At 34.3% G+C, this 12851-nt stretch overlaps 2 protein-coding genes across 2 annotated transcripts; one reads left to right on the forward strand and one right to left on the reverse strand.

Moving 5' to 3' along the window:
• Positions 1–4302: 4302 nt before the first annotated feature.
• Positions 4303–5255, forward strand: LOC136234837 (uncharacterized). The gene is made up of 3 exons (XM_066024321.1): positions 4303–4495; positions 4763–4873; positions 4976–5255. Exons 1-3 carry the CDS (start codon positions 4358–4360, stop codon positions 5090–5092), a joined length of 366 nt encoding a protein of 121 aa, XP_065880393.1. The 5' UTR covers positions 4303–4357; the 3' UTR covers positions 5093–5255.
• A 920-nt stretch (positions 5256–6175) lies between these two features.
• Positions 6176–12412, reverse strand: LOC136235838 (alpha-(1,4)-fucosyltransferase). The gene is made up of 3 exons (XM_066025897.1): positions 11723–12412; positions 6997–7170; positions 6176–6922 (listed from the first exon to the last, which is right to left on the reverse strand). The coding sequence occupies exons 1-3, from the start codon at positions 12206–12208 to the stop codon at positions 6356–6358; spliced, it is 1227 nt and encodes a 408-aa protein (XP_065881969.1). The 5' UTR covers positions 12209–12412; the 3' UTR covers positions 6176–6355.
• Positions 12413–12851: the final 439 nt, after the last annotated feature.

Consider the following 12851-nt stretch of genomic DNA (forward strand, 5'->3'; position numbering starts at 1 on the left):
ATAGAGGTCTTTAGTAGAAGGAAATTAAATTGAGAGCAGCTGGAACTGATATTGGATTCCAGGATTGGTTGAAAAGAAGGTAATAGATACGTTGGATTATTGGGTGATGAAGACTACATAAGGAGCTCTGAAGTGGATAGTTTTGGTACTGAAAATGAAGATGGTGATGATCTTGAAGTAGAAGAAAGAACCAGGAAGAGAAAGATAATGACCCACTATGATCCTAATTGTGAGGAGACTCTATTCAAGTTAGGGATGGTGTTTGAAAATGTGCATCGATCTAGGGAAGCAATTTGCCATTATAATGTGAGGAAGGGTGTGGAGTTAACAATAAGGTCAAATGATAATGATAGTGATGGAGTTAGGGCTGGTTGTATCAAAACATGTGAATGGCATTTTTTTCGCAGTTTGGACAAAAGGTCACATAATTTTATCATCAAGACTTATTATCCATTTGTGAGCATGGATTTTCGTCCGATTTCCATGATGAAAATAATTACTCATTTGTGTGCAATTAAACGAGTTAAGATCCGAGTTTCCCGGTAAATTCCGAGATTTGAGATCCCCCGGAAGGTCACATTAATGCCTTACGTATTTTATTTTGAAAAAGTATCATGACATATCTTTGTGTCATATTTTTTTAGATTTTGCATAGTTTTTCTCAATGTTATCAGAACCGGACCGGAAATCAAACCGGACTGATGACTGGGTCACGGGTCACTTGGTCGGACCGGATGGCTCAGATTGGTCGAACCGGATGATGTAATAAATAAATAAATAATATTTATATATATTAAGTATATATAATTAATTTAAAAATATTTTTATACATTATATATATCCAAAATAAATTATAAACAACTTTTGGTTTGTTATTTTTTTTGTGTTAATTTGAGTCTTAAATATATAATGAATAAATTAAATTCAGAATAAATTGAAATATATCAACGTATTATATGCCATAAGATCTTTTTAAAAATATATTATAAACTCAAAATGGACAAATGATGAATGAGAAATTGATGCTCAAAGTGAAACCACTTGAAATGGTTTGGAAGAAGATAAAATGAAATTAAACACTTACATCCCACATAGGAAAGAAATGAGAAACTTAACTAGTTTATAAGTAAATTGGCTTTACAAGCCTTTAACCAATTATTAGGGAAAATGCTCTCTCACGCGCAGGGGGTGCAATCGATTAGCCATCGGGTTAGGGGCGCACCCGCACGACGTGGACGACGCGAATGTCTCACCAAAATAAGATTTAATTCCAGACCCGGGATCACATCGGTTCCCGGGCCAACCTCCGGGTCCCGGTCCAATCTCGGGTCCCTCTGATTATTTCACCATTGAAATAACCAGATAGGCTGGGACTGGTTTCCTCGCTGGCTCCCGGTTCGATCGGTCAGACCAGCCGGTCCGGTTCGAGCCTAATAAGGCCCTGTTCTTTATCACTTAATTTCAGTAACAATCAGTTTCAGTATTCAGTAATTTATAATTATTTATATATAATTTAGGCTTAATAGGCATCCAACCTCCTAAACTTGTAACTTTTTTTCACCTGACCCCCTCAACTTAGGAGACAACCTCTCAACCCCCTCAACTCTCCAAAAACATCACATACAGCCCCTTACACCCCTATGTTCGGTCAAAATATTGACCCGTGCAGAAAACCTGCTTGACTGTTGACCTCACCAATGTCACGTGTCATTTTTTTATTAAAATTTTCCATTCTGGCATAATAATTCTGATCGAAATCCATCTTTGGTAGTTGCTCGCCGAGCAGTGGTCTCAATAGAAAAATTTAATAAAAAATGACACGTGACATTGGTGTGGTCATCAGTCAAGCGCGTTTTCTATACGGGTCAATATTTTGACCGAACATAGGGGTGTAAGGGGCTGTATGTGATGTTTTTGGAGAGTTGAGAGGGTTGAGAGGTTGTCCACTAAGTTGAGGGGGCCAGATGAAAAAAAGTTATAAGTTTAGGAGGCTGGGTGCCTATTCAGCCTATAGTTTATTATAATAATAATTATTATTATTTATCTATAATTTATCATTATTTATTATTATTATTTATAGTTTATCATTATCTATAAATTAGAACCATTATTATTATTATTATTATAAGTTTATTACTGTCCAATATTATCTTGAAAATTATTTTAAAGTCTAATATCATCATTATTGTTAAGTTCGGTAAGTTCGGTAGCATTCAGTTAAGTTCAGTAGCATTCAGTTAATTTCAGTTCGGTGCAATTCAGTATTCAGTAGCATTCAGTTCAATTCAGTTCAATTCAATTCAATTCAGTTCAGTTCAGTTTTTTTCAACGATAAAGAACAGAGCCTAACATTGTTTTTTCTGATTTTTTCCAAAAACTTCGAAACACTGCATTTCCCTTCATAAACGATCTCAGAAATTTTTAATTTAATTTTTTAAAATAAAAAATCATATTCCACTTAGAAAAATCTAACTAAGCATTTGCAAGTTTTTTTGGATTTTTTCGGCCCCATCGGCTCTAATTAAACTGCAATTAGAGCTGAGCCGTACAAATCAGAGCCGAGACGGCTCTAATTAGAGTTGAACGATATGGATTTTTGTCGGTTAGAGCCATGCCCCGACACAAGGGGATCTGTCAGAAAAAATTCAGAAAATATCGAGAAAATTTCCATACAAATTAGAGCTGTCCGGCAAAAATTAGAGTCGAGCCGACTCTAAAATAAATTGAAATATATCAACATATTCTATGCCATGATATCTTTAACGGTATATTATAAGTTCAAAACGAGCAAGTGTTGAATGAGAAATTGATGCTCAAAGTGAACCACTTAAAATGGTTTTAAAATGGATAAAAGGAAATTAAGCTTTCTCATCCCACATAGAAAAAAATGAGAATTTCCACTAGTTTATAAGTAAAGGGCTTCTACAAGCCTTTAATCAATTATTAGATGAAAGACTCACTCACACGTATTGGGGTGGTAGTCGAAGCATCACCGAGTTAGGAGCGTACCCGCACGACGCAAGTGACGTGAATGTTATATTGAAATGAGGGCCAACCTATTTTTGCTTCGGTCCATTATTTAAAAAAAATTTATAAAACCGGGATCACATCGGTTCCCGATTCGACCCCAGTTCCCTTCGGTTTTCTATGCATTCAAAAAACTAGTGCGGCTTGAGACCTGGTCGGTTCCTGATTCAACCGGTCGAACTGACCAATCCGGTCCAGATTTATAACATTAGTATTTAAGAGTCTCACACTAGAGAAATTATTAGAAGCACCAATTCTTCATGTCAAATAGAAGATATTCCATGCATTTTTTGCCATATGGAATGTGGAACCACACATATTACAAGAGGCTCCACTATTTTAAATATTAAGTGAGACCATAATACACGTGTCCAAATGTCAATTGGGATCTTCCAAGTAACATGAAAGATCCGATGCTTAATATAAGAACTTCTCACACTAAAGTGGTCGTGGTGTAGTCCCGAACACTCGTCAATGGCCATAATAGAATTTTCCTCACACTAAGTGTTAATATAGAGAAGTTTTAGTATATATCCAATCTACATATATTGTGGTACGCCGGTGTCAATATTGTGATACATTACATATTTTAAAGTTTAATTTTATAATTTCGGATTAGGGTTTCTATTAGTGTTAAGTAGAGTTTATATTTTAGGGTTAAATTTTGTATAAATAATTAACTGAAAATTTATACATGTTAATATTTTATTAGTTAATGTATTACATGCCTTTAAATTATTAGTCCGAAACATAAATAAGCAGTGATAATAAGCATGAATTAGTAATGTTTCATATTAGGGATGACACATATTAATTAATACAGTAGTGCTTACCTGGACTCTGAATAGCCAAATTAATTTGGTCATTTACTGTTAGATCCAAGCTTATTAATCTCCACCACATAATTCTAATAAGCTTGATTGACTAAATTCATTTTGTTATTCAGAGTCCAGGTAAGCATTACTATCCATTACTATCTATCAATATATGCAATAATATTGAATCTCCAATGCATGTTGAATATATATTCTTTTTATTCATTTGGTGATGATGATCTACTTTGACTAAGATGACATCGTTTTGCATAGAAATGGAATTACTTTTACTTTTTTCACATGTTATGCATATATAGACAGACACTCACCTTCAACATGATCATATGCAAATATTTCTATACATATTTTATACACTTTTTTCATGTATAACGTAACCATATATACAATAGTTTAAGCAAACGTTACATTTTGCATCTCTTTATATTCCTCATGTCAATTCCATTTTTCATATCCAAAAAAACTTTGGTAACTTTTTTCTTATTTGCCAGGAAATAATGTCTACTTCAAGAGAAGGAAAGAATAAGAAGAAGAAAATGGAGAATGTAACAGCTCTTTCATGGCAGGAGAAGAAGGAAATTGCAGATAAAGAAGATGATGCTCTGGCCAAGGAAATTAATGATCTTAAAAAATGGGTAAACATTTTCAGAATCTTCGGAAAAAATGTGATTTCCTGCATTTACAAGTAAGAAAAATATGATATTCTTCGTTACAAAACACATAATATGTTAACTTTGCAAATAATAAACATGTTATCTAATCAACAAACATGTTATCTAATCAACATGTCAAATCATCAATTTAACTAGACGGGTTAACAAAATCAACAAGTTAACATGTCAAGTTAGGGAAGATTATAATGAGATTTTTGGAATTTCTCATGATTTAAATGTGTTTGACAGACTGATATGGTAGAAGAGATGAATGATGAGCAATTAAAGGAGTACCTGAAAAGTGGACCTGAAGAGCTGAAATCTTTGAAGATGCAAAAGAAGAAGCAGCCTAGACAAAGAGTAGGACCAAATTCTTAAAAATGTGAAATTTAATAACAGATGTTCTTGTTTTGGTTGGATGTTGGATATACTAATTAAAAGAAGTAGTGATGATGAATGTAGGTCCAAAAAGTTAGGAAGACAAGATGTTCTACTTCTTCTTCTACTGGAATAATGGCTTCGGTGTGGAAATTTCACAGGGAAGATGATGATGATTCTTATATTAGATTAGATGCTTGAATACTTCTTATTATGTTTTTAATGAGAATACAAGGTTTATGTTTGTAATTAGAAACTTAATCGGTCGAACTATGAAAAAGCCTTGATGTTTCATCAAGGTTTCTTAAAAGTTTGGTGAAAACTCATGTGAATGTGAAGCTTGCTTAAAATCATGTAAAAATTAGTCAAACTTGATGAATAATAAATTATCATCACATTTCAATTTAGGGTAATCAGTTTGTTAAATTAAATTTGGTCGGTTAATTATTTTTTCGGTTTTTAGAAACCACTAACTATACACTAGTTTATTATATTCGGTTAACCACTAAACGATTAACTAATTATTCGATTGGTTAACTTATTATTGAAAAATTTAAGGGTATGCTTCAACAGATGAATCCGCGAACCCGGATGCTTTATCCAATCAAGTTCTTCCTGATGAGTCTCATTTCTTCTTACTTACTTAGAAATGGGGTTCACTCTATCCATAAAAGGTCATCTATTACAAGTTTGAAGCTGAGAGAACTCAGTGCAGAGAATGTGAGTTCGATGGTGACTAAGAAGAAGGCAAGAGTTAGCGCTTTCCCCTGGTTTGGATGGTTTACCGCATCCATTGGACTTTGGAAATAAAAATACTGCAACTGCAATTATTTAACCATTGTTTATAAAGTTGAAAATCGTACATTAGTCCATTAATTTTGGTTAACCTAACTTTTAATTGAGTTTCAGTTTAATTTTTTCGGATTTCTGTGTGTAACCCTAATCTCAACGAAGTTTCACCAAGGTGAAACCCAGTTTCATATTGGTCATCACCCAGTTTCATATTGGTCAAATTCGTGTGAAACTATTGTTTTATAAAGTCTCACCTTTGTGAATCAACATCACCAAGGTTTCATAAAGAAACTTGATGAAATTATTATTTTTCAAACACCAAGTTTCACCAAGATTCAATAGTGTTTCACAAAGTTTCACCAAGTTATACAAGAATTACTCTTTAAATTCATCTTGACCTCTTCGTATAAACCCTTCACCCTTAAAACAAAAAACAATTCGTGGTTGTAAATCGATAATTGATACACTTATAAGGGAAAATTGGGAAAAAAATAAATAAATTAAAAAATTTCGGATATATATATATCTGAATTTCTCAACTGTGAACTCTAAAAGATTGTTTCTTTATACATGTCATTGATGAGCCTATATACCTAGCACCAATTCCCATTCATCCAATTAGTAATATGTTGGAACTATATCCTAAAGGAAACAGGAATCAAGAAAATCCCACTAAGCTCTTGCATTTCTTCCTCCTTTTCTACTAATAGCCTCACACAATCGGCAAGGCACCGTGTCCAGGCTTACTGCTCGTGTCTTTCTATAGTTACCCAACACGCCGCATCTTCTCCACGCATGATATTCTGCATAGGCTACAGCATCATGCGCAAGAGCCTTCACGTAAGCAGCCAACTCTTCTATGGACCTAAATTTGGTTCCATCTATTATTGAATGTGGCGGAATGAAGTCATCCACGTTTGGTGCTCCGAAATATATTGGAACTGCACCAGAATCTAGGGCATAAAAGAGCTTCTCGGTCACGTAACTCTCTGTTGCGGTATTTTCAATTGCAAGCACAAACTTATAGTGAGACATAGCACAATGTAGATGATCCCACCATTTCGGCTTCATGCTGGCATCGCTAGCACACTCAGGATACAATTGAAGGGCCATATCTAGTCCGCCCACGTTATTCAAGCACTTGCCAAATGAATGGTGCGGAAGCAACCTAAGGAGACTCTTGGCCAGTTGGTTTCTTTTAGGAAGACACCGCGAAGAAGACCAATAAATAAGTGTGTCCTTCAAATTCAAAGAAATACAAATCAGTGACTACAAAAAGTAGGATAGCCAAGATACAAAAGCGAATATCTTACATTGTTCTTCTGAGAAGAGACGTGATAGTTTCGACCATTATGAAAGAGTGCACCAGCATAAGTTGACTGAACATCATCTTCACCATGATAACTAATAAATAAATCTTCAAAACCCGATCTTTTCCTCCCGGCCTCAAGATCCATATAAACTCGAAGTGGATCCCCATTTTTCCTCTACATCATGATAATCCAACTAATTAAAAGTTCAGCACATAATTTGTTGATCCAGCAATTACGGGTAAAAGCAAAAGAAAATGACTTGGATATGAAAAGTAAAAGAAATAAAGCTTATCACACCCTTTTCATAATTATAACCATGACTCCATGATCTTTATGTTTTCAAAGGTATCTTTACTAAAACTCTGTTATGCAGCCAACTAGGCTTTGCTTTACTTGTCCTAAATTATGATATCCTGGTTGCAATCAACTATCTGAAAAAACATTTAAACTCAAGGTTCAAGAGTTCTTTTTTTTAAAAAAGAAAAAAAAAAGTGGCATGCGTTCAGAGTTAAGTTAACCAGACCATAAGGCGTGTAAACAAAAGAACTTTCTCTTTCTGCTTTTCTTTTTCTCAATTTTGACAATGATCAAATTTAGAACTTTCTCTTTCTGCTTTTCTTTTTCTCAATTTTGACAATGATCAAATTCTTTTCTACGATCCATTCCACACACACACACACACAAAATCCTGAAATGATATAGAAGACAAGAACGATTAAGGGAAAAAATAAATAGAAGCAACAAGACAAAAATGTTGAGTCAACTTTCACAGATAATTGTCTCCTTTATACCAACCCGAATGCCTCGTAATGGCAAAAGGAAGATGTTGCCTTCTCATATTCACAATTGTTAGTATTAGGATAGCTTCCTAGACCTAGTCATGAAAAATGAGGACAAACTATCAAAGTTCAATTCGTTGCTGTCATAACAATGATTTCCTGGAATTCAACCCTCTATTTTCCTCCTACTTGCATCATAAAGTGCTAGCCAATTGAATTGATGATGATCTCCTTGATCATATCAGCAACAAAATGCATGTATTGAAAGATTTACTTCCCCTCCCATAGATTCAGAGTCATTTTCCTTCCTCTCGCTATATGAGCTTTTTATTTACCATTTTATGTTTCCTATTTTATTTTTTATTGTAATGGGAGAAGAAAAAAAGAAGAAACATATAAATTTCACCTCATAGGAACACTATCTTGCTCAGAGTGCAAAATATAAGTAATTGGCATCAGCAATTACTTATTGTTTTAGGTAGTTGCAAGTTGCAACTAAGTGCCCATGAAATGAATAAGCGTTCACAATACATCAATCACGTTTGGGGTTTCACCTAATAACTGTTAGAGAAAATTCTACCCAGCTAGAATGCCATTGCCAGCGGACCACTATCTTCACTTGGATAATTTTCATTTACAAAGTCTAATCTTTTTTTCCATGTGATTCTGCTTCACACTAAATTACCTTCAAGGTAGTGTTTTTGGGATATTTGACAGAGCAAAATCTGAACTGCAGACAGTCCACATTCCTTGTTTGTTTGATTCATAATAATCCCAAACCAAGTTTTCTAAGCCTTAAACAAATCAATAGGAGTATGTTTCTGGAGTTTCAATTTGCCAAATCTATACAGCAAAAGAATCCATATCTCCATAGTTATTAAAGTAGCAGTGTCTTTTGAAAAGTAGTTCTTCCACTCTTTAGCCGGCCGATAAAGGCCTTAAGGAGTCCTAGGGCCTCTATAAGATGCAGATGCATGCCAGATAGAGGTGAGATGTTAAAAGAATTAAATGTTTGCATCAACATTTTATAGAGTATAATATAGACACTTGAATGGATTATCCTACTGCTCAATCACATCCTAAAGCAACCATAAAAATTGCTCAATTTTAAACTCAAAATAACCTATTCCATTATCATCACATTTTCCTATTTCTTTTTCTCCTTTTTCTTTTCTTCGTAAATTAATATCTTTCTTGAGTATGGTTCCTTAAATAAATATATGTTTAGGCTTGTCACATACTAGTAGTGGAAATGGTCATGACATTTGTTTTCCCTTTTTCATTCATCTCCTATGATAGAACAACCTCTTCAACTCTATTACAGCTCAGCAACGCCATCTGATGCCAAATACTAAATTCACCAATTCATCTTTGTTTTTCCTTTCTGCTCAGTGATTACAAATGGAGTTTCTTTCAATGGTATGGGTCACTGGATGAATTAAAGTTAAAAGTACTAATAAATAAGAAGCCAAATACATGGAGAATATTCATGATGCACACCTTGTCCGATGACTTGTGCTTAACTTAAAGGTGAAGCCTTAGTGCTAAGGAAGCTGCCTCATAGAGGTAACCTGTCTTTCATAAGCAGGGGAACCAATACAAGAGTGCAAAATGCCCTTCAAATAACTTCGCATATTTCCTTGTTTGTTTGTGATCCCTAATCATTCCTTTCAACTTCAACCCCAATGATGATAACCTTTTAACTTTGGAAAGTTCAAGAAAAATCAATACGAGCAATATTTCCTTGCATACTTCTCAAGCTCTATTTCACTGAAAATGCAAGATCAAAATGAAAAATTCAATCTAGCACATAGCTTTTTAATACAGATACATCATCAGAAAGGAAGGCAGCACAAAAAGGAATCGAATCTATGCTTGCTGCTGAAAATTGAACTGATTGTCTTCCTTGTATCCTTTGAATTCTTTACATTACAGTACCACAAATTAAATAGATCTCCATAGGCTAGTGGAACCATACAAAACATGTGTCTACGGGTGGAGAATATGCTGTTAGGCAAACAGGGTAAAAAGGACACAGTTTGAGGTCTTAGTTGGCATTAATCATGTGAAGGTTTGTGGGTGATATGAGCAGGTAGTATATATTTAGGTATGGGGTAGGAAGAGAACGTAGCTTTTAGGGTATTCGGTTATTTTGGGGCTCTTAGAAAGTAGCTAAGTGATAGGGAGATCTTCTCCTTGGATCATTGTTCTACCTTGCTATTTATCTTTCTATTCTTGAATGTTGGTTTCTGTGTTGAGTTTCTCTAGTCGTCTAATAACAATAGTTTTTTAGGTTTCAGCAGGCTGCACTATTGATTTTAGTTTTCAGGATTGATGTGTGTTTGTTTGAATTATTGTGAAAACTGTATTGTTTGGCTAACTTGAATTTTGAATTTCTAACATATAAATAGATTCATACCATTAATGGCTTGCAAACCAACCTAAAAGGATCTCTAAACTGTAACTAAGCAAGCTGTACTCTGTCACATTCTTACTATCCAGGACATTAAAATATGTACGCGAAAGAATCAAAATGTAAAAATTAATCACCATGCTGACTAGCAAGCAAGACTTATCATAGGAGCTCAATTCTTAACTGACTGGAATCATATTTTAAAAATCGATTTTGAATACAGTTATGCCCCAAAACTGATACAGTTGGCATATGCTCTATGGATTTTCCATGTAGAACTAAATTCAGAGTTCTAATGTTGCTAAATCTTTCTTCACTTCATGGCTTAAAGCAACTTATTATCTTCTTCACTCGTCGTTGCATTAATGCATTCGCGTAAATATGAGTATATGACATGCTAATATGATGACACAAATACCTTGTAACTATTTAAACGGTGCAACCAATCAGTACTTGGCCTTTTTTTTTTTTTTTTTGTATTTTCGCACATCCATCTTTGGCATTTAATCTTAGCTATACTAATTGTTGTCAGCAGCATGACATCGACTACCAATCTCAGCCATGCTAATTTTTTAAATTATACAGATTCCCACCACCCAAAGCCAAATATACTTAATTTTCCAGAGATTCCCCATCACAGAAACTAAAACTTTTTAGGAAAGAATAAAACTAAAACTAATCCTACTTCTTCAATTCCACCAGACTGTTTTAGCCATACAATGGGCATACACTTACTTCTCACCATCCTAGTGTATGATGAAACTGAGTTGAACAGCCGCTACAACTTTGCATTTGCATATTCAGAAACTCTAGATTAACCCCCTAAACTCTTCAATCTCCATGTCTATAAAATATCTTAAGCTAATAAGCCTAAATTACCACAATTTTGCAATTTATAAAGATTTCAATTGACCAAAGAAATCAGAAGATTGTCTTCCTTAAAGTACTCTGTCCATCTTTGTGTGGAGAAACAGAGAGAGAGAGAGAGCTCTGTCACCAAATGGTTGAGCTAACAAGAGTGCATTGATTAACTATATTCATGGTATTAGATTATCTAACATATCTTTATGTTAAGGCCATTCTCTCATGAATGATAAATCTTGAGCTTGCAAAGAGATTGAGGATTTAAGACCAAAATGGCTGTTATTAATAATGAAACTATTAGTCCAATGAAGTAACCTCTCTGTCTCATGGTGTTCCTAAGAAAATGTCCATATAATGATTGATAAGAAAAAAAAAATGACAGCACAAAAACATATGCATATATGCTTTCGTTCTGTCATTCAATCAATTAAGTATTTTGATCCCAAATCAGCTACCTAATACTCAGATCAAAGATGAATCAAACTAACTTACTTACTGTGAGGCATTCTTTGCCTATACAAACAATATCAATAAGAGGCCATTCAACACAGTACATATTCTAATCGGCCAACATAATTTAAACAATGCAAGCATGGACGAAAATATACTAGTATAATTTAAAATCTACACAATTTCAACAAGTAATTGAAGTAAAGTTGAAATGAAGTACCCGAAGGGGAGGTGTAATTGTTTCAAACAACAAAGCATCTGGTTTATCCGCAAGAACTGAAGATTTGGTCCACAGACAACTCAACCCACAGCGGCAAGAATACATATTATCCAAATTATCAGGAATCCAAGTCCACCCCTTAACCAAAACGCTAACATGTCCCATCTTCAAGCCACTACACTCAGAATCACTACCAATTTCATGTAAAGAACCAGACCTATTAGACCCAGAAAACCCCAAATGGATCAAATCCTTGTGCTTTTCCCTAAACTGTTCGCAACCCACTTGAGAATCCCACTTCTGGAAAGCAGTGAACAAGTCAACAAAAGGGTCAGGAGTGGAAGATGTAGTGGGCAATTTATTGACGGGCAAGGGAATTGAAGTAGTTACAGAAGGGAATTCGAGGGAACCAAAGAAGAAGAGGATCAGGAATGTAAAGAACATCATCAAGGCGATAGTGTAGGAGTTGAAGGGTTTCAATGTCATGGCGAGGAAGAGTGAAATGGGTACTTTCTCTTTCCCTAGAGAGAGAGAGAGGAGAGGGTAATGACGACGATGGCTTTCAGGTTTTGTTATTACATTTTGTTGTGGAGGAAAGGGTTGAGAGGAAGACAGACAATGCTTAAGACATAGTAGCAGTTGACGAATGATGGGATCTGCAACCCCACGCCACGCAACATTGAATGTTCTTCTATAATCGGCTGCTCCCTCGCTCTTTCTACCTGGCTTTCAAAGTTGGGGTAAAGCTATAAATTTGCCCCTAAATTCTTTTTAAATTACAAATATACCTTTAACCTAGGAAACTGTAAAAGGAATTAACTTTCAACCTTTATAATGCGGACCAATTTTAGGCTTAAATAATAAAGGGAAATCATAGAAGTTCATTTTTTAAAAACTATTTATTAGATCAAGCAATAGTTAACTATTGAATTAAGTTAACCTCATAAAATTATTACTTTTAATTAATTTTAAAAATTATAATTTAAAAATTAAGAGTTTATGATATATTGTTTAGAGTTTATAATTTAAGAATTGAAATTTAGAATTTTTAAATTAGGATATAAAAGCATACTTCATTTGTTATATATAGAAAATAATGACATATTCAGAATTAACTTTGTTAATCTGA

Source organism: Euphorbia lathyris, chromosome 7 (assembly GCF_963576675.1).
Source record: "Euphorbia lathyris chromosome 7, ddEupLath1.1, whole genome shotgun sequence".
In the NCBI taxonomy this organism is placed as follows: domain Eukaryota; kingdom Viridiplantae; phylum Streptophyta; class Magnoliopsida; order Malpighiales; family Euphorbiaceae; genus Euphorbia; species Euphorbia lathyris.

Bases quoted from the DNA above. Each gene is read 5' to 3' on its own strand.
- LOC136235838 (XM_066025897.1), bottom strand. From the start codon at position 12,208: ATGACATTGAAACCCTTCAACTCCTACACTATCGCCTTGATGATGTTC. The intron at 7,171-11,722 runs GTACTTCATTTC...ATCATGATGTAG, and splicing joins CAATTACACCTCCCCTTCGG to AGGAAAAATGGGGATCCACT. The intron at 6,923-6,996 runs GTAAGATATTCG...TTGAATTTGAAG, and splicing joins TCTCTTCTCAGAAGAACAAT to GACACACTTATTTATTGGTC.
- LOC136234837 (XM_066024321.1), top strand. From the start codon at position 4,358: ATGTCTACTTCAAGAGAAGGAAAGAATAAGAAGAAGAAAATGGAGAAT. The intron at 4,496-4,762 runs GTAAACATTTTC...TGTGTTTGACAG, and splicing joins TTAATGATCTTAAAAAATGG to ACTGATATGGTAGAAGAGAT. The intron at 4,874-4,975 runs GTAGGACCAAAT...TGATGAATGTAG, and splicing joins AGAAGCAGCCTAGACAAAGA to GTCCAAAAAGTTAGGAAGAC.